This window comes from Aquila chrysaetos, chromosome 13 (genome assembly GCF_900496995.4).
Source record: "Aquila chrysaetos chrysaetos chromosome 13, bAquChr1.4, whole genome shotgun sequence".
NCBI lineage: Eukaryota > Metazoa > Chordata > Aves > Accipitriformes > Accipitridae > Aquila > Aquila chrysaetos.
This window is the reverse complement of record NC_044016.1, coordinates 34,087,864-34,109,084: the sequence shown is the minus strand read 5'-3', so window position 1 is coordinate 34,109,084 and position 21,221 is coordinate 34,087,864. Positions and strand designations below refer to the sequence as shown.

Below are 21,221 nucleotides of genomic sequence, written 5' to 3'. Positions count from 1 at the left end.
TCCTTCTTCAGAGTTGTCATATGTACTTACAAGAATTTCTTTGGTATAAACAAATTTTTCCACTAAACATCAACACCTATATTAACTGGCACACAGCATTACTGGGTTTTGTTAGAAACTGCAAAAAACATGGTCTTCCTGCTATAAGCAGAGACGTACATGTGCAGTGAGGAACTGATTCTGAATTCTCAGGGACTGGAATAAACTCAGTAGGACCATCTGCTGCGTCATGCTAATAGGTTCTCCACAGGCTCTACCACCCTTGTAGCAGGAGTATGGTACAACCCAAAGCTCTACATCCTTTTCCATCAAAGCAGTTTTTAAAAAGGCAAGGGCCAAGATTTGTAAATGTAACCAGTGACTTAAAGGCAGGAGCCAAACTAGGCACTGTAAGAAACCAAGTCCACTTTGAGAATCGTCCCAAGGTGGGTAAAGCTGAAGCCCCTCTTTTCCCCTAAGCCACTTAGACTAGGACTAAATTTAGGATAAAAGACAAGCTGTACTTCTGTGCTTTAGTTGAATTTCTAACTCCATTTAACTGTTGAAAGTTGAATGGTCATGCAATTCTCTAACTTTGAAGAGTATCTCAGACTATTAAGTTATGGGCTTGTAACTACACAGCTGCATCAGTCAATGACTGCTAACAATTTTTTTAAAAAAGCACTGTCTTACATAAAAAAACCCAAAGGTCTCACTCGCTGTCACAATGATTCATTTGCTCAACAGCACTCAGGGTGCTGTTACCTTTTGCAGAGATCTTTTTACCTCGGTGTTTGGCCCAGTGAATCCAACTTCTCCCTCTCATAAGCCTTGGAGTCTTGTAAGTAAGGGCACATGCAGCTGCCTTGGACTACTTTACACAAATGTCTTGGTACCATTTACAAGTTGATCAAACTGGAACAGCCTTTAGCCCATGAGAGTTAAGAGAAATTGTATTAACTGCCATCCCTTTTTTTTTTTTTTTTTACAATTAATACCATGATAATCTGTACATTTGAGGATAGAAGAAGAGCGATATTGAACATGATGGTGAATTAAAACAAAATGTTAATAAAATTTAGTCAGACTGCTATTTCAGTAAATTGAATAGAAAAATTAAACTGATATGTTCATGAAATTTAAGAGATATCCACTCCAAACCTTCATTCAATTCACTGAGATTACACAAATGAGAGTACACAGATTTGGCTAGCAGTTCAAGGAGAAGACAAGGAGAGAAATACATTCAACCTCAGAAAGCATGTATATGAGGTTAGCAGCAGGCTTTTTTTTTCTAATGCAGCTGTCTTCTTTGGCTGCATGAGGGTAAAGGAAATAACTTCTCACCAGACACAAACTGCAGTACAGTCTTTGGCAAAGACAGTCTTCATACAAAGCCTGCATTACTGCACACTACTGCTCATAAAGAAAACTGATGAAATTTCTTCCTCAGCAGCTTAAAGTAATATGTAGAAAGAGAAAAGGCTTGTGAAATGAGTGAAGAGTTCAAGACTTGATATCAAGACACACAAGGACATGCTGGAAAAAGATTCAATAGTCTCCCTTTTTCACAGTCTTCTCTGATTTGTCACCCAATTTAATCACACTCTGCATCGGAAGGTTCTCAGCCAAGCCAGTTGACTGCATATATAGCCCCAGCTCATCAAAAGAATTAAGTAAAATATGCTAGCTTAAACCACTGCAGTTGCAAACATGTTTTGTTTAACATCTACAATGGCATACGAGTACAAACCTTAACACAGCAGCACAGCAGACACTTGAAGGCCTCTACAGTAGAAAGGCCTATGGTAAAAAAGACCTCTACAGTAGAACAAGTGGGTTTGGGAATTCTTGTATTCAAGAATAATTAACAATTCAGTAGTCCATTTCTGATCAAAAAAAGCATGTTTTTTCTTCTCCTTTACCAGTAATTCCTAAGCAGGACATTACTGCATTTAGAGAATTCTGTTTTATAAGCAAATTAACTGTAATTGTTTAACATGCATAGCAGAGGCAAATTCAGTTCAGCTCAGGACAATCTCTGAATTTCCTAAAATTCTAGGAAAGTGCCTCTTCTGAGATGAATAGTAACCTGTTTGCAAAAGCCTATTCTTTCTGAAGCTAATTAAAATCCAAAGGAAAATAATCAGTCTTCAGATTTTTACCAGGTGTCCTTTTCCACAAATACTCCTACATCCCTAGTGTCAGTGTCCAGCTTTCTGAGGTATCAGTAAACCACTTCTAGCCTTTATAGATTTGGATATTTTTATTATCTCACATAGTACAAGAGGATCTCTGTCCATTGCCTGCTAGCGAGTTGTCAGATTTTAATTTAAGTGAGCTATCTGCCCTGAAAATAAATGTCCTGATCGCTTCCCTCAGACCTCCTTCTCAAGCCTTTTCATTGCTGCTCCCTCACTGCTTTCTTGTTCATTATGAGAGCATTCACACTCCCAGATACACTCACTCTGAAGTTTTTCTGACCTGACTACAGCTTCCCCTTAGATGTCCAAGCTAACTTACTTTCCATCTTCTGCTTCTCCTTCTTTCATGACTATAAATGTTCCATCCAAGGACCATAAATAAGACAAAGGATTCTATCAAATAGTTTTTCAACAAATGTCTATAGAAAACTTTTTAAAACTTGATTTTTGAAAGTTACTCTAGTCTTCCAGCAGAATTCAAAATTCTAAAATGCATTTCAGAAAAGCAAAAGAAACACTAGAATTTTTAGAATTTGATGGCATTTTCTAGCCTTTGAATTTGATCTCCTGGAATGGAAGATCAGAAATGTGGACAGCTGGCTTCTTATTTCTCTCAGAGATAAAATTACAGGAGAAAGAAAAACAAAAATTACCAAATTCCATTTACATCTACTTTTAATGTATTTGTGGATTATGACAGGGAGTAATTAGGATTGACTGGGCCAAACAGTAGAGTCAAAAGAACCATGTGAAAGAGCTTTCCTGACTTCAGTGAGATCATAGTAGAGGTCAAGCTGGTCACAGGTTTTGACTTAGTCTGTGGCAAGATAGTCCTAAGGAAGAATACCATACTGGAAAAAATGTGCCCTACACAGGAATGAGACAAGACTAATTCAATACTAAAGCCAAAACTCAGCAAATTAAAGTCTGAAAAAAAGAATCTTCCATATCACTACAAAAGCTACCTCCATTGTGGAAAATTTTATGATTACGTGAACCATCAATGGTGAACCAAAATCGCAAAAGAATGGAGTTTTCATACAGTGAAAACTGTTCTAAAGTGAAAACTCCAGATGTGACCACCAGGAAAAGTATACTTTGCTAGTAGCTAGTAAAAGATGATAACTCATATTTCCAGACACATCCGAAACCACCTGTAGCCAAATCTGACTAAAGTGGTGGTGTTAGTGCTAAATTGTATTAATATCTGAGAGAACCACAAGCAAACGTCCTTTCTGGGAACATTAAATATGTCTCTCTTCAAGCAGGTCAGCAGAAAATCAATACGAAATTTTCAGTGGCTCCCATGCAAATCTAGCTGTGAAAGAGATTTCCAGATTTCTACTATTCAATTAACTTTCTCCAGCTGCCTAGTAATGCACTTATGGTCAAATATGGTACCTAAACGTGCCACAATATAATAGTACCTGAAACTAATGTTATTTGAAATATAGCTGTACTTCTAAACATAAAATCACACTTATAAATTAATGCAAAAAAAAAAAAATTCTATTTTGTAACAATTTGAATTAATACCTTCCACACATGTAAATTAGATATTTTACTGATAAACAGGCCACAAGCTGAACTTATGTGGTAATCAAAAGATGTTAATGTTTTCTACATGGCAATTTAAAATTGCCATGCCTTCAGTGACAAGAGATTTCTGGATGCGCACTATCACAGAGATATCACTATCAGAGAATAATTCAATTTGCAGGGACTTCAGGAAATCTTATCATCCAATCTACTCAAAGTAAGGTCAACACTGAACTTAGACCAGGTTGCTGAGGACGTTTTCCATTATAGTCTAGTTTTGGTTTGTGGGTTTTTTTCCTTGAAGTTAACTCTCAGTATATCAGTTGGGTGGTCGCATCAAACTGTCATATTTACTTCTTTTAAATCTACAAAGAGAATGGAACAGATGTGCCATATTTCATCCAATGCAAATTATATTTTTGATTATTTTTCCTCAAATGCCCTACACTGACTTATTGAGCATGTGTTTAAATAGCTGTATATTTCAGACAGGTAGCCTTCTGAGGACTTCAGGAAATCATCTCATCCAACTTTCTACTCAAAATAAAGTCAATGCTGAACTCAGATTAGGTTGCTCAGGGCTTGTTCTATTAAAGTGTAGTTTGGGGTGGGTTTTTTTTTTCCTCCCTCTTGACGCTACCTCTCAGTATATCAGTAGGGTGGTAGCAATGCATACTGATTTCAAAGTCATGATTCTGTCATGGAAAAATAACCTCCAGCACGGTATAGCAGCTCAGAGCTTGAAACTTCTTCTTTTTTTTTTTTAAGCAACTACCAATGAAGGCAATAATATACTAGAGTATACTTGGATGGTTTTGTCACACAGTGCTCACCCAGCATGAAAACCAGGAAGTGACAATAAGAAGCTAAAAATGAGAAATCATCTTGAAAATAAATCTAAGACAAATGCAAAGCCTCTGTCTTACTCCCCTTCTCCAGCTTTCTTAGCAACCATTTTATAAATCATTCCAGAGTACCATATGATGAAAGCAACAATGCCCCCCATCAGTAAAAAAAATCACTATTATACCCATCCAGGGCTTTTCCCTCTTTTCTGGAAGAACATTTATGCAAGTGAGAGTTATAATAATGGTTGGAACAAACTACCTCATGGACAGGTGCTGGGCAAGCAACCACTGAACTGGAGTGCTGCCAGTACACCTCACTCTTGGCTGGATCTCTCCACGGCAGAAAGCTCAGCCATAATGTTTGAATTTCGCTCATCAGCCACTTCCCTTTTTTCACCCCTTACTCCTTCCCCTGCCAGTGTTTCCCTTTGAATGCAACGGGGCTTTGTGCAGAGGTTATTCAGAACACAATATAATTTTAAACTGTATTCATTCAAACTTTGGATGAAACAAGAATAGTGTCAATTTTAAATCCCTAACTAGTGGTAGCAGTAGGTATAAAAATCTTCAAGTGATGGAAAGTCTGGCTGCCTAATACAAAGTCTTTCTTTCAAGACATGGGATTATTCTTTTCTGATTCATTTGTGGTTGTCTTCTTTTCCACTCTAGCAGCTTACCATTGCATTTCTTATCTTCCTCTCCTAGCGCCTTTTCCTAGTACCTTTGAATGTAACTTCCTGCTAAATCCTATGTTGGAAAGCCCAGGTAATTTTTTTTTTTTTTTTGGTTCTGCAACTCCCCCAAAAATACTCATTTAGAAAGCATTTCTGAATGCTTATTATACAGAACAACTTGGTTAACAGAATTTACATTTCAGCTGTAATCCTTCAAAGGAGCAGTTTCTGCACAGTCCTTGCTTTTTATTAAAGTGTTCCTGATAACATCAGCTTCAAAATCTTCCCTCAGAACCATATCTATGGGGAAATTTGTCAGCTGGTTCAAATCCACAGCTCTTGCCTCTCAGGAAAGAGCTCTTCAAGAAAAGGGTTTCTGGTCCTTGAGCTTCAGATTTGGCTCTTAACCATAATACTAAATTGGCTGTGTGATGTTTCATAAAGTTCAGTATTAAAGGCTTTGTGCCCCAAGGCACACTTTCAGAGTTAGACCAGCCTGGCTGGGATCCACAGCCAGTGTTTATTTTACACCATTTACAGATTCTGCCTCCCTGATCAACAACTGATTTGCCCGAACTTAGTTACTTCAAAGTCTTGATTCATAGTATTATTGCAACTGCACCTCTAGACTTTTAACAGTTAAACTGTAATAAGACTTTTTCCACCGGACAGCATTCCAACAGCTGGACCACAGATCAGGATGCTGCAAGACTACAGCCAGCTCTATTCTTCAGTATATAACATCTTTTTTGCAGAACTGTGTTCAGTGCTAAACCTGAAATTAGTCTTAATCTGGGTGCAAAATTTAATAAACCATACCAAAATTTAATAAACTATACCATTTGGTTGAATATAGCATTGCTGAATCCAAAGAGCAGAAATACATAATGTTCACCACAAGATAGCAATTAACAACTTCTCAGTTCAAACAACACACACACAAGGAATAATACTTCCAGAAATTCTAAAAACACAGAAATGCTAGCAGCTTTATTTACAAATGGAAGGAGATATGTAAATGTGACAATACTCTCACATGTAAAGAAATTATACTTACTCCATAAATATTTTTTAATAGTAGCAAGTACAGCCAGTGTTGAGGAGGTAGTGAACTAAAGAGGAGCTACTGTACACTCTTTTATATATATAGTGACCATTGTTGCCACTTTTAAAGTAAGGAGAAGTGTACAAAGTAGAAAGCTTCAATGCAGTTTCAATACATGAAATCAAAGAAGATAAGTCTACAGGATTCAAAACAGTATATGAAGAATTCACACGATAAACCAGCTGTAGGGAAGCTCTGGTTTCAAAATAAAACTTAGAAAACACACTCCTGTGTATATATTGCTGCAGCATAGTATAAATGATCAGTAAAACAATAGGAACTGTCATTGCCTAATGCCTAACTTCTTTGGAGTACTTTTTACCTATAGACATCTGAAAGGCTCAAAACACAACAGTAACAGTTTTTCAAAACACTGTCATAAAGCTATTTCACACAGTACATTTTAAATAACATTGCTTTTTAAATCTTTCAGGCCTTTAAGTAATTACGGCAGGCCTGAGCCCCTTGCCGTTTCCCTGCTCCTACTTATTTCTCTCTTAAATTCTCTGAATTAGTAGTCTACTCAGGTAATTTGAGGTGGATGTACATTTTCCCAACATTCAACAAGTACAGGTTCGCAATGGTTCCCATGCCAGAACTCTTTGCTGTAGGCAGTTAGTCAGAGCACGTGTCTCTGTAGCATGCAGCATTTTGCATGAGGTTAATAATTGACACAATAACCACACTATAGTTGGAAGTAGATGAACAGCCTTACAGCTGCACAGCACATTGGCAGCTAAATAAGAGACTAGTAAAAAGCAAGCTTGAAGTGAAGATTTTACATGTTTTAATTACAAAGAGGAAAAAAAGCAATGACTTACCTGTGGAGTTGAGGGACTAAAAGCCACATTGATGACAGATTCTGTGTGTCCTCCCAGTTTATGTGAAAAAGTGCTTGAACGCATTTCATATATGTAAGCCTAAAAAACAATGAGATTATATTTTCACTCTAAAGAAACATATCACTTTCTAGAAGCACTAAGTTATAGCATAGGAAGACTAAAGATTCAGCCTACAGAGAAGTTAGAAAATTTTCGTAATAGCTAAACAGATATAAAAGTCATCAACATCTTAGAACTGATTTCTATAATTCAGGGTAATTTAGCAAATGCTTAAGTTAACTCAAATGAAAAAAAAAAAAAAGATTTAGAATGAGCAATGCAATCTTTTCCCCTTAAATAACTAAACATTAGGTATATTTCAAGTAAAAAGGCAGGTAAAAAATGACCCTTTTAAAATATATTTTTAAGGTGTTCTTCAGAACTTAAACCCTTTCTTTCAAGTAGAAATATGTAGAATCTAAAACCTTGGTTTCTAAATTTGAAAACTCTTATGTTTGCCGCTACATTAAATAAATTTTTTCAATTTCTGCATAGGTCTTTGCAGTTTTTAATTGAACAGCATAGAATTCAATAACAAATCAATAATTTTGAGTGATGTGGATATCATCAATGAGAAAAAGCATACTGCCTGCCTTTGCTTCTCAAAGGAAAAAGGGAAAAGTGCTTTCCAAGGAGTGAATTAAATTGAGTCGCAAAATAGGTATATTCTTATTGGTACAGTCTCAAATAATGAAAAAGTGCCAATGCAAAACTGCATTAAGAAACCAATCCAAAATTCAGTGAAAGTCATAGAAATACTGATACTAAGAAAACGATTGGATTGTGATATCAAATTGTCATTATCTTACATAAAGAAAACAGAGAATGTTTAAAAATAAATCCTGCAGTACAGGTCCTCCACAAAAGAAACATAGGATTGTTTTAGACTATGCCATATCTAGTAAAAATAACAATTATTTGCAGGATACAGTCAGTATGCATACACAAGTCATATCAAAAAACCCACATAACATATGTAGAAAATATGCAGACTTATTTGGTACATTATAAATAAAATGTGTATCTCAAAAGAAAGAATAAATTGTAAAGCATGCAAAAAATAGTCAAAGATGATAATCCAAACTTTACAGTTTCAGTAAAAAATTGAAATGTTCTATTGTCTTTACTAAATCTCTGCAGTTAAGACTATGAACATGGAATTCACAGCACAGCCTAACATAAACTAATCCAAACTGTGCATAGACACTATTACAACAGTGTATTACTCTGTGACTTGTCTTAAGTTTTTTGGATTTAGTACCCTAAAATGAGTTTAATCATTCAGACCCAAGGCAGCTGAGCTTCCCATAGCAGATGGCAAACTGCTACAAGATATATGTCCCAAAAACTTGTGGACTCAACTGACAGTCTTCCCAATTTATGAAAAGATTCATGGACCAATGCAGGTCCTGAAAAACACTTAATGCCTCACTCAGAAAATAAATCTTATCAGCCAACACCAAAGATTCTCTAGTCCAAACCAGCACTGAAGAAACACTGGATAGTCCTCGGTGTCAAATATTCCATTCATGACCATATTCACTGAGAGGCAAACCAAGAGGCCAACTGTAAATCTACTTAATTGCATCCAGTTTATATACCTCACATATTCTGGATTCAGTCCAGGATGTGGAATTAAAACCATCTACTGGCATAAATGAAGTACCTAAAAACAGACAGAAACATAGGTATCCATTTTTAACCTCTGGATCTTTTGTAGCATTCCACACAGATATTGCCATACCAACTGGGAAAGAGCAGAGTCCCCAGTAATGTGTTAAAATCATTGCATCCTTCCTAAAAGGATACAGCAAGCTCTTGCTAATTGGAAATTCTGCCTTAAAAAGTAAAACCCTCCTCTCTACTTTTTAAACTTCTTAGGAAACTGGTTATAATAATGAGTATTTGATTGCTAGTAATATAAAAGCAGCAATTTATTTTGTTTTAAAACATATGGCCATACCACAGCTACTGTGACTTATACCACTTGGGACATGATCAGTTCACAAGGGAACAGATTGGTAAGGGGAACTCAAGATAAAAATGATATAATGACACAAAGGAAAGCATTCTGATATGTCTGTAGACATGAAATTATTTTCTCTGATGGAAAGTACAAGGCCATGTATTAGTAAATACAGTCTGTACACAGGACTACTCAAGTTCTTGCTATTTCCATACAGAAATGCCGCAATTGCTGTTCGTAAATACCTCTGGTTAGACGTAAGATTCCTCTTTATTAACACAAAAATATTAAGAGGTAGTGTTGGTTATTTACCAAACATCCTAAACAGATTACAAGATTGCCAAGTAATTAGGCTTCAACAGAGAAGGTTTCAGAGTTCTAACATAATATTACCCTTCAAAATTTCCCTTATTTTATAGGGCCACATCCATCCATACTCATCCTTCCACACAGGTTTTCCATTCTTCACTCTGATGATATGGTACCATGACGCAACTGGTAGCAAAATTACCAGATGCTGACACCTATGTGTTATCTCAGTACCTGCTAACATCGTGCTCTCTTCTTCATAGCCAAGCTTTGTCACACTGTATATCACCTGGCCCTACTGTCCAGACTTCCCACAGGACTTCCTTCCAAGAACAGAGTGCTAGCAACGACCATTTTACTCCAGCAAGGATGAGGTACAGAGACTGCAGTCAGGTTGTACTTCACCACCACCGCCGCAGCGCCAGAGCAGACTACAGAGGTCATGCTCACATAATTAATGGCAATCTGCAAGTCCCAAGAAAATGAGATGAGATGCCATAGAAGTCCATATTCCAGGGAGACTCCAGAAAGAAAAGGAGTACGCTGAGCGAGAGGACAGCAAGAAGCATTACAAGCTGCACTACAGTCTCTGGAATAGGATGCTCCTCTGCATCTAACTAACTGAAGAAAAAGAGTATTCATGAAAACAGGGAGAAATCATTCTTATCAAACAGCCCCCCAAGGTCCCATTTGGACCCCTTGTCAAAATGGTTCAGTATCACAATGCTCACTAATGCCATGACACATTTTAGGTGTTTGTATCATGAAAGATTCAAATCCTATTCCTCATAGCTATTGTACACATGTCCACCCCCTTTGGAACTGTGGGAATGACCGAAACAAGACAAATACATCACGTTTCTTAACACACTACAGAACTTTGTTAGATATAAGAACTTAAATGCAATAGAACTGGATGAGGAAAATACTGGAGAGAATAAAATTACCTCTGAAATTCAGGTGTTTGGTACGAAGCATAAGTCCTCTGGACTCCGCACAACTGACACATGGGGAGCTAGTAAATTACATTTATGAAACTCCTATTGCAAGCAATTATTTTCCTTTACAAGCTAATTACCCTTCAATTGCAAGTTTTTGGAATGCCTTTATCAGTTCTTCTGCATATACTAAGACAAGTCTTTGACAGAGAGGTATAGGCAGCAGACAGGACTATGCTTTCTATCACTCACCATCTTTTCTCTTTCTGGCCCCAAATTGCCTTAGTGTCACTTTTCTTTTCCTCTTCAAGCCTACTCTTCTCCCTCCCTTCCATGGAAGTAGGCACAAAGAGGCAAAGGCAAGGAGAGCAAGAGTCAAGAGCACAAAATGCTCTGAATCACAGATCTACCAGGCCTTCCAACAATTTCTGAGCCAAGAAGAAACATGGCTCCATGTTTGAACCAAAAGAACATATCACAGAGAGACATGGTTAGTGAAGCTGAAAATTTTCCACCATAATCTAGTGGCTTACAGAGCTTTGCCAAACTTATCCAATAAAAATTCATTTTCCATTCCAGGTTCTCAGTTTAATTTGGGGAGGAGCACATTCATTTTTGGCTTAATCTCTATGTCCCCATTCCTCTCTGTAAAATAGATGTGATAATTTTTCACTGTTTTTTTGAAGACAAATCCAATGTTTGTGAAACCCAGGTATTCTAGTAATTTATGCTCTTCCACACAGTTCCTAAATCAACCATTCAGCTCGTACCTTTCTTTCAAAAAACGCTAGGAAGCTGTTGTGCAGCTTCAGTAGAATCTAGCAAGTGTGTATTTGGTTGTCTAAAAAGAGATGTTAGCTAATCACACTTCTCAACCTAAAGAGCATTCAAACTCTTACCTCCCACCTTTCAGGAAACTATTCTAAGCTCTGAGCTAGTGGTTAGGCTGGGATGCAGAGCTCTTCTGAAGCGTCACATTGTGTAACAAGATTCACTGAGTCAGAGAAAAGTAATGATGACAAACAAGTACAGATAGAAGCCCACCTGTAGCTAACCACGGAAGCATTCATCAGCATAGGAAAGACCTTTACTTTGATCTTTACTACAGAGACTACTTTCGTAGTATTGAACAGCTGCTAGGCAAAACACACAGAACATGGCTGGGAACACAACTTTCCCACTGTACTTCCTTCCTACAGTTCTATCCTAACAGAACTAGTGTTAAGCTTCTTGCTGATACTGTATTTCTAGCCCTATAAATCTTAAATATTTAGCTGTGGTGGTTCAACTTCAACAGAAAACATGGCAGAGTCCCTGACTAAAATCCCGGAAAAGTTTATTATGTTGTGACAGCTATCATCTTCCCTTCCAGTAACTGTGCTTTCAAGGAAAGTAATAGCAAATATTTTAAATCAGAGTAATTTTGACATGTAACACAATAAAATGTGATTAGAAGAAAAACATCACCATAAAAAAGTGTATAAAAACAGCTTCTGTTTAAGTAACTCTAGTCACAGATATTTAAGCTAGTCAGTGATAATCCAAATTCTGAGAATAAAAGTTAACTTAGTGCAAGATCAAAAATAAACTTTTCAGTAAATTTATTTTTAACTTCAATAGTAAAAAAAGAAAAAAAAAAAGAAACTAAAAAACACCAACCCAAAGGAAATTGTATTTTAACAGAAATGACATTCAGGTATTCATAAGAAGTAGAATAACTCCAGTATAAACATTTTCCTACTATCGTCTGCCATCATTCTAGTTTTACTACGTTTCTGATGTCATTCAAATTGTTTTTCTATTCTATACTTACTAGATTTTTTTTAGCATATTCTTCTCTACAGAAAAAAAAAAACAGTAAGTGAATTATAAATGATACCATAACACTAGCCACAGAAGAAAAAAAAAGTTGAAAATATGAATTAAATGACAGAGGAAGAACAGATTTTCAGCAAACCAAATGTAATAAAAAAGAAAGCAAAACAGTCTAGGAAGTACTCAGCAATACCCAAAATGCATATGTGCATATAATCTGTTATACACTTTAGCCAAAGTCAATCCCTTTTTTTTATATTAAGAGCAATTTCTTGTAATAAAAATACTGCTTCAGTAGATATTGGTATTTCCTTTCCATTTCTGTCCAAGGGTCAGCCAAAAGTAAAAATCATTTACCTGTACCAATAGCTTCCAAACAAGTTTCCTGCACCCATAACCACATACTTACTTGTGTTTCCCTTCACTTGAAGTCTGAAGAGAATTTGGAGTAGTCAGTTTTCATTAACCCACAATGTGAGAGTGTATTTAGCACCTTACATGTATATACAAGCTTGTGCTTTTTTCTTCAAATTTGTAGCAAGGGACAGGGAAGAAGGGTGAAGGTCCCTCCTTGAGGGGAAGAATTTGTATCCAAATGGAAAACTACTTAATTCTACTGCATTGGTAGAGAGAGTGTGCTAAATAAATTTACTCTTTATCTGCAGAGTTTCACTATAAATTCTTTCCTCTGTTTTCTTATACTCTGTCTTCAAAGCAAACTTGTCCCCATCTGTTCCCACTGCCCCCTAGTCCAATCCACGGCCATATGCATTTGAGTCAAACTACTTACACTCCTACTCCCTCCTGGGAAGGGGAAGAGGGGAAAGCAAATCAGAAAGAGAAACATTGAAAGCATAACAGAAAAATATTCCTTGTTATCAGCTCTTGCACAGGGACCAGAAAGGCAACACCAATTTCAAGAAAAACACTTTGCAACTCCTGTGGCTTTAAACTGGAGCACATATTTTACAAACAGATCACAGGAAAAAAAAAAATATATAAAAAGACACTGGTATCTTAGATACATAATTTGACCTTACACAGAGATTTTTTTTTTCTTCAGAAGTTTTGCATGAATTGGCCAAAGACCCTTTCCTGTGACTATTTTTCTAATATTTCAAATGAGCTACAGAAGATGGAAGTGTTAAAGCCTCTTGATAGAAAAATAAATGAATAATCTTACTTACACTTTTATGAAAGACATCTGGATTTATTACTAAGGCATTAGTCTCCATTTGCCTCCACTAGTGCCATCAAACCTGATGCACACTCCCACACTACATGATATAATTGTTTGGCTTGCACTCCACCATCGCCTGTTTACACTGGTGCACATCTCCCACTGAACCATGTATTTTTCCTCAATCTCAAGCTGAAAAAGCACCTTAAGTACTTACTAAAATGAAAAATAACAATCAGCCTGAAGCAGACACCCAACATGGAAAGTTTCAGCCCAAAATGTTCTCAATTACAAGCAACTGAAAACAGAATTATAGTGGAAAGTGTTAGACTACCTTAACTATAGGCATCAGTGCCAAATCCACACATAATAAAATAGATTTCACAAGTATCCCAAGCACTGATTAATGCTCTTCAGGCCCAGGATATCTTACACACTTGCCCCATGGTAGCATGGAACATCTATACAAGCCTGTCACCAAAATGTTGAGTGCAGTATGCCCTCTCAGAGTCCCTTCCCCTTCTAATGCTGCTTATGGAGGCTGTCTTTCTGGTAGTCACGGGAAATTGGCCACTACAGTAAGATCCCAGTTTCCATCCGAGTTCCTTCGACATAACTACAAATGGAGTAACAGTGAAAATTAATAATGCTTTTTATTATTAAAACACCTAATATTATCAAGATCAGTCGTCTTTCAAGATGCAGGGGATACTTTTCAAATCTATCAGTATGCTGGCAGTTATAGCTAACACAGTTTGAATTTTCCTCACTAAAAAAGATTACATAAACAGATCTAAACCATATCTCAGATTTGCCTCTGTAAGCCACCCTCCTTAGAAGCTTCCAATTTATATTTTTCCTGATTTTAGCTTGTATTTAATTAGCCAATTTCAAAGCCTCATGTATATGATTGTTTTCGTTTGTCTGCCTGTGGAATTTATGTAGCACCAAACACTGCTGTATTTAGGTTGCTTTTACTTTTATAACATACTTAGGTTTGGCAAAGTGCAGAATTATTACTTGAAGATTTTGTTCTAAGATTTATCTCACCTCTCATTATGAAGCAGCATGGTTGGATCGCACCCAGTCTGGAAATGGCTCTCTTCTGACTGCTGCTAAGAGTCTTTTCTGAATCAACGGTACCAATAATTGCATTTTCTGTTTGCGTACTAATGTTGACTGTTCAACAGAAATACTGCAAGATTCAGATGATGCAGAGGATCTTCATTCAGATGTTTAGGCATAACAGGGCATTTCATTACCTTTACAAAGGAATACCCCATCTTAATAAATTTGCAAGCAGAATGAAATCAGCTAGTAGGATTATAGGCACATGTACCAATGATACACAAAATTCAGCTGCTGTCAGAGTTGTAGATTAAGAGGTATACATATAGAAAACACAAGCCCTGCGGGTATAAGCCTATACATATCCACTTTTAGCACCTCACTGTTGCATGCATTGCAAAATGAACTTTGGGTATTCATATCTACTTTTTTTGCCTATATTTGAATATGGGATATTTTCTATAAAATTATTTTTCTTTAGCATAAAGGTTAATTTCTCATCCTTCCACTCAGCTCTCAAAAGTATTACCAAACTTAAAGGTTAACACAGTAATATGCTGCAACCTCATAAAGTTCAGTTTGAGAGGCCGCTGGAAAAAAGGTGTTCTGTAGTATTTAAATAAGCACATGTCTATAGCCAGCAGAAAATCCTCCACTACTCTCAACTGCCAGTCTGGTTTTATGGTGGTCAGGTCTGAGGTGTAGAGGCATAGATAAAGCACTAGTCTGAACTGACCAAGAAGCAAACAAGAGCAGCTAATGTGCTCATGCTCACATAATTCCATGGTTCATGAAATACTCTACCAAGGCTAAGATTTTCTATCATCTTCAAAGATACACCCAAAGAGACAGCAAAGTAACAGCACACTGTAAAATCATGACTGTATTAATAAGAAAGCAATATTTATCTCTTTCCTCCTAGGATAATAGGCCTAAAAGCCAACCACACTACCAAAGAATCCAAGAAACTGAGATTCAAGAGTAACACAAGGTTGTGTTCTTCTTTGGAAAGGGATAGATTTTCTCCAGCAATAGCTGGCAGAGAGGTAGTCACAGTCTCTGTCATTCATTCTCTGCCACGGATTTCCTTCTGCCAAGCAATGTCAGTCCTGGTTTTTCCACAGTAAACATTACTAATGCTATTTTCTCCAGATGTTTTCTCTTAAAGCCCATCTTAGTAAAACAATATAGACATATAAAATAAAACTTGAGCAATATATAATTGGGATACCAATGACAGTGAAAACAAAAATACCCCAGATAGTCCCTACCACTGCTTCATATAATACATTCTGTTCTGCAAGCCCTCTGGTACGAAGTGTACACCAAGACAATAAATACTAGCCAACACCACTATCAGACATTTCTAAAAGTAATTTTCCAGTAAAGAAAATATCCTCCTATTTTTCCAAACCCAGTACTAAAGTAATCCTCCATTTACATACAGCCATACCAGAATATCATTCTCAAAGCCCTGCCTTTTCCCTCATCTGTAGTCTTCTATCTTTCGTTCATTAGTACCTAAAAAGTTCTAGTGAAATCGTGGTCTCCAAGTGAGAACAACCAACCACATAATTTTATCATTCACATTTTGGGGTTCTTGGGGTGTTTTTCTCTTTGCTATCTAGACCATTTTATGCAATTTTGGACCTAATCAGATCCAGTTTTTAAGCTTATCACACCACAGACACACAAGGGTGGAAGTATTTCATGTAAATAAGATCAGAGTAACTGACCGCAGCAGTAACAAATTGAGACAGGCCTCATCTAAATTCTTCTTTTAAAGAGAAAAGGACAGAAGAAAGGTATTATTGCTAATCTCCATTTTATAAATCAGAACTGAGCCACAGAAAGACTAATATGACTAATAATATATTTATGGGAGTCAAGAAATAGATCATAAACTCCTATGGCAATGGTTACATTAGAAAGTAGTGCAGCACAAGAGGAGCAGATGTACAGAACAAAACATTGCTGGCAACCCAACCTCCAAATGTATTTTGGTGTTTTACTTTGGGCTATCTTATCTGTGATTCTGTGGACTGAATGCTGCTAGCATATAGACAGAATTCAGTTTGCTCAATGATTTGCTCTTCCACTTCAGCCTCACCTGAAAGGAATTCATCTGCATGATCCAAGACGACTCTGTGATACAAACCAAAGGACAGTAAATGGGGAGGACTGGGAGATGTTCTTTAAGCAGGGGTGTGCACACTCCTTATCCAAACTAAAAAGCAGATGGTCACTGTGCACCAGTGCACTGCAATTCATACACCAAGGAAAACAAGGGGAAAAATTTTAAAAACTTAAACTACTTCAAATTACAGAGCTCCTTTCACTATGGCTTCTCAATGCCAAAATATATGTAGCCGAGTAAAGTAGATGACAAGTTTAACAGCAGCATTGCATTTTGAATGCATTTATGAGTGACAAAATAAGAAATAAAATTTTTAAAGCTACCCATCTTGATGTAAGAACAGATAAAAATAAAACTAAGAGTTCTGTTATATCATATGCATTTTCCTTGTCCTTATCAAAGAAGTTATTAGTCTAATCCAATAGGGAAAGTCATAAAGATATTATGTGATTTGAGACAGTGAATTTTACAACTAAATAAATATCTGGTAGCAAACAATTAAAGTATATTGCTCAGTCGGACTGACATTTTATTTGGAATATCAACCTCTGTAACTATTTAAAAGCAAGATGTTGGTTATAAAGAAATTCTACAGTTTGTGTTGTGCCAGGTGCAGAATCTTGTATCTGAAAACAACTGAGTCTCCAAGCACTATCAGGTCCAGGTTTGCATCCAGCCACAGCTCACAGGTTTGCAGAATTCTTTGGATATGCCCCCTGAGCAGTATGTTTCCAGCATCACTTGCATAATGGGAATTTACTCTAAAACCAATTTTGCACAAATGTGCAATTCAGGGATTGACAAGTCGTTAGTACACTGGTGTTATGTATAAGCATCAAATTGCCTTATCTTGTCTCCTGTTACTTCTTTCAGTTTTGATGCCCTCTGGAGAAGAAGAAACAATCTTCCTGCTCTCTCTAGCTTTGGTGCCTTCACAGTTGGAAGGCATAAATTTAATCCTGGGTTTAGAATGTGTTTCAAAGACAACGTGGTAGGCAAAATCCTATACTTTGATGAAAAGCGTAAATAAAATGGAAGACAACTTCGCACATTACCTGTGTATTTTTGTTATTGATTTAGCAACCTGTTATGCTGAAAAACTTCTGGGTTTGCAGTATGGGTCAGTCAGTGTGAACTGTAAGCCCAGGCTTTGGGATTTGACATGGAAACAGAGTTTTATGTTAGCAAATTCCATTTCAGCATTAGCGTCAAAATGTGCCACTTAAAGTCTACAGTTCAGAGAGAACTAGCAAGAATGAACCTGAAAACAATTAAAGAGCCAAATCTTTATTTCTGCATTCCCTACTTCATTTCTGGAAACTTGGAATTTATTCAGAGAGCCACAAGGTCTTCAAAGATAAAAATGAAGAACCTAATTAGACATGAAGTAAAACAGCTAACTAGAACTACATGGAGCACAGGAGAAGATTAGCTATTTCTATTTTAAAAAGTAGCATTTCACACTCTCCAGATATTTTTGTCCTTTTAGACTAAGATTTCTTTGGTCAACAAATGTTTAGGTAAACATTTTTGTACAGAGCCCAGAAAAATGGATATCTAAATCCAATTAGAGTATTTCACCAACATCCTTAATACTGTTGTCTGATAGTCAGAAACCTCAAACTGTCCACCTGTAAAATGGTTAGAAATGAAAATATTATGTGTATTCAGTTAAGAAAAAGTCAACCATGTCACTTGTAACCTTAGGCTATTTAAGATGAAGAGAAGATCTGATATTAGAAATGTTAACTTTCTATGTTTTCTAATCACAATGAATTATAGAAAGGATAATCACAGTTCAAAACCAGGATACTGTGGGTACCTGCTTTGATCAGACTGTCAGGTTCTGCACAGGTCTTGGCAAAGGTTCTCTTAAAGAACTTGGAGTAATCAGTTAGGGGAACACTTTCAACCCATGATTTACAGTATGGACAAATCTCATACTAACACACACAAAAGCAGTTCAAATAAAAACAAGTGGCTACTTCAGCCACACAGAAGCTATACCAAGCTTTTCTCATATAAAATAGGTCATATACTTTGTAAGTAGAGAAAAAGGTAGACAGAATTTGCATCTCTCTGTTTACAATAACATATTTTGGTTTTCTGATTCTATGCCCTGTAGGAATATGGTTTTAATTTTGCTATTAATCAATGCAGCCAACATATTCCTCTCTGTCAAACACTTCAGATATTGTGAAATATAAAGGGCAGTTTAAGATTAATGTCTCTCAATTATATTCCAATTCTGCCTCTTTTGGCTTTAAAATCAATCATATTTGTTAACCACAGGGTGCAAGCATTGCACTTGATAAATTAAACTCCGAGATGATTGAAGATGCAGTTGTGGTCAGTGGAAAGTTACATAATTTATTTCCAGAACACGTTATTTCAAGATAATACTTTGCATCCACGCTGTTGAATTTTATGCAGCTTTTTGAATTCCAATGGACATTCGCTTATAGAATACAATCTGCAAAAATATGTGGCTTCTTGATACTCTTGAAACTGTTCCAGTTGCACAAGTCTATCTGTCAGGATGTTACTAGTTTAACAACATGAATGAACTACTCAGTGCCATGTTCAATTTTCTTTTTCAAAAGGAAACACAAAAGTATATCCAGTCTCAACATTTCAAAGAAAAGCCTCCTAAAAATGCCCCAAAACTGTATTTTGTCCTAACAGCACAGTTGTATCAAGAGTCCGAAACTTGACTCAGTTTTCCTGAGGGGACAACAACAAGAACAATTACAGTTCTCTACAGACATACGGTGCAAATTATGCAAAATTCCAACCCAGGAGCCACACTAAGTATTGGCTGGCACTGTGCCCACCAGGGACCACATGCCAACTGGAGCAGGATGCAGTCCAGCTATTCAGCTTCCTATGATGAGCAACCACGTGCCAAGAATTTGGAGTAAGGGCAAAATCATGCTCTATGCCTTTCTTTTCTTGTATCAGCAGTAATTCCAAACAATAGCCTTGACGCAAAAGAGAATACAGAAGGTCTTGTGACTGCACCTCTTTTTATACTATTCAAAATCAACCTTAGTTAGTAATCTCAACTAAACATATTTATATCATATATGTTACGAGCTGAGATCAATATTAGATGCATTTTGTTTCACAAAGTAAAAAGCCTTTCTTTTGTGTTGCAAACTACATTTTTAAATGCAAATTACCAGAAACTTGAAAAATATATTTTATCATGGAAATGTCAAGAACACATTAGCTATTGCCAAACCTCCAGCAATCTGCCAATAAAATCTCTAACCTTCACACATGATCGGAGCCAGTATTTCAAAACTAGCCACAACAGTAAATTCCTCTTGTTCTGAATTTGAAGTTGACCAGAAACCCTGTGTCATAGTCCTGATGAGTCACCTAGAAAGACCTAGAAGAAAGTTAAACAGCTTTCCTACCCAGCTGTTTTGAAAGGATGTGTTTACAATGAACCCAACCCCAGCCGCATTTCAAAGGCCTATACTACAAGCTAGCAATCATGTACCTCTTAGCAAACACCAAGAGAAACATTGTGCCAGCAACGCAGGACTTACTTACTTACTGAATTAAAATTAGGTGCGTACTCAAAAAGGTAGCAATACACTTTTATTCAGGACTCTGCTAAGTGTAATAATTTAAATACAGTTGATATTGAATGAGAAGAGGACCTGCCTGGGGAGGAAACACACATAATCAGTTACACCATGAATTATGATAAGTTCTAATTACAGTTGAATGACTTTTCATTCTGTATTCAGCTGACTGGTTCATAAGAAACCAGTAATGAAAGATTCACCACCCTGTACTTGGGAGCTTAATGAAAGATTCATCACCCTGTATTTGGGAGCTTAAGTAAATTAATGTGTTGTTGCTACATAGTTCCCAGTGGTCGGATATGTACACACTACATGATGCTGCGCTACAGGGGATACCATTCTTCTCATCTTTGATGGCACTTGACAAATCAGAGTCAAGCACTATGAAAACTTTTAGAAACAAGCTTTTAACAATTACTTTGAGCGCTAAGATTTGGTTGTTCAGGGATTTTTCAGGCAAAATCAAGAACATACAGATCAGGAATCATATGTAACTGCTACATATAAATGAAGTATATGAGAGTATAATAGACCTCAGTTTTGCACATTAAGCTGAATCCTAGAAACGTGCATAAAAAGACTACTTTGTGTACAACACAAGTAGCTCCTATAGTTTAGAAGGAAAATAAGCAAAAACATTACTTACACATTTGTCATCTGATCCAGTGGCTATAAACCGTCCACAAGGAGATACTGAAATTCCACATGGATAGGAGCGGCTACTGTGCCCTTCAAAACGACGTTCACACCTTCAGAGAAATTTCAGTCTTATTAATACCAACTAAAAACTAGCTCTTCTACTGCCATTTTCATGAAACCCTGCTGAAGTCTCATCCATTTTTCTTAGTCTATAAATTTACTAAGGTAAATCCACAAATTAAGTTTTAAATATCTCCGCACTAGGATTTTGACAAAATTGGAAGACATTAAAGAATATTAGCAAATAAAAATAAAATGAACACACAAAACTACCCCAGGA

At 36.6% G+C, this 21,221-nt stretch overlaps 1 protein-coding gene across 1 annotated transcript in view; it reads right to left on the bottom strand.

The window, feature by feature from the left end:
- Window positions 1-21,221, bottom strand: part of WDR27 (WD repeat domain 27) — an 86,194-nt gene that overhangs the window by 7,928 nt on the left and 57,045 nt on the right. Inside the window, exons 22-23 of the mRNA XM_041128580.1 lie at window positions 20,889-20,991; window positions 7,171-7,269 (exon numbers count right to left, since the gene is read on the bottom strand). Of these exons, the coding sequence (XP_040984514.1) occupies window positions 7,171-7,269; window positions 20,889-20,991 (202 nt within the window). The remainder of the gene's footprint in view (window positions 1-7,170; window positions 7,270-20,888; window positions 20,992-21,221) is intronic.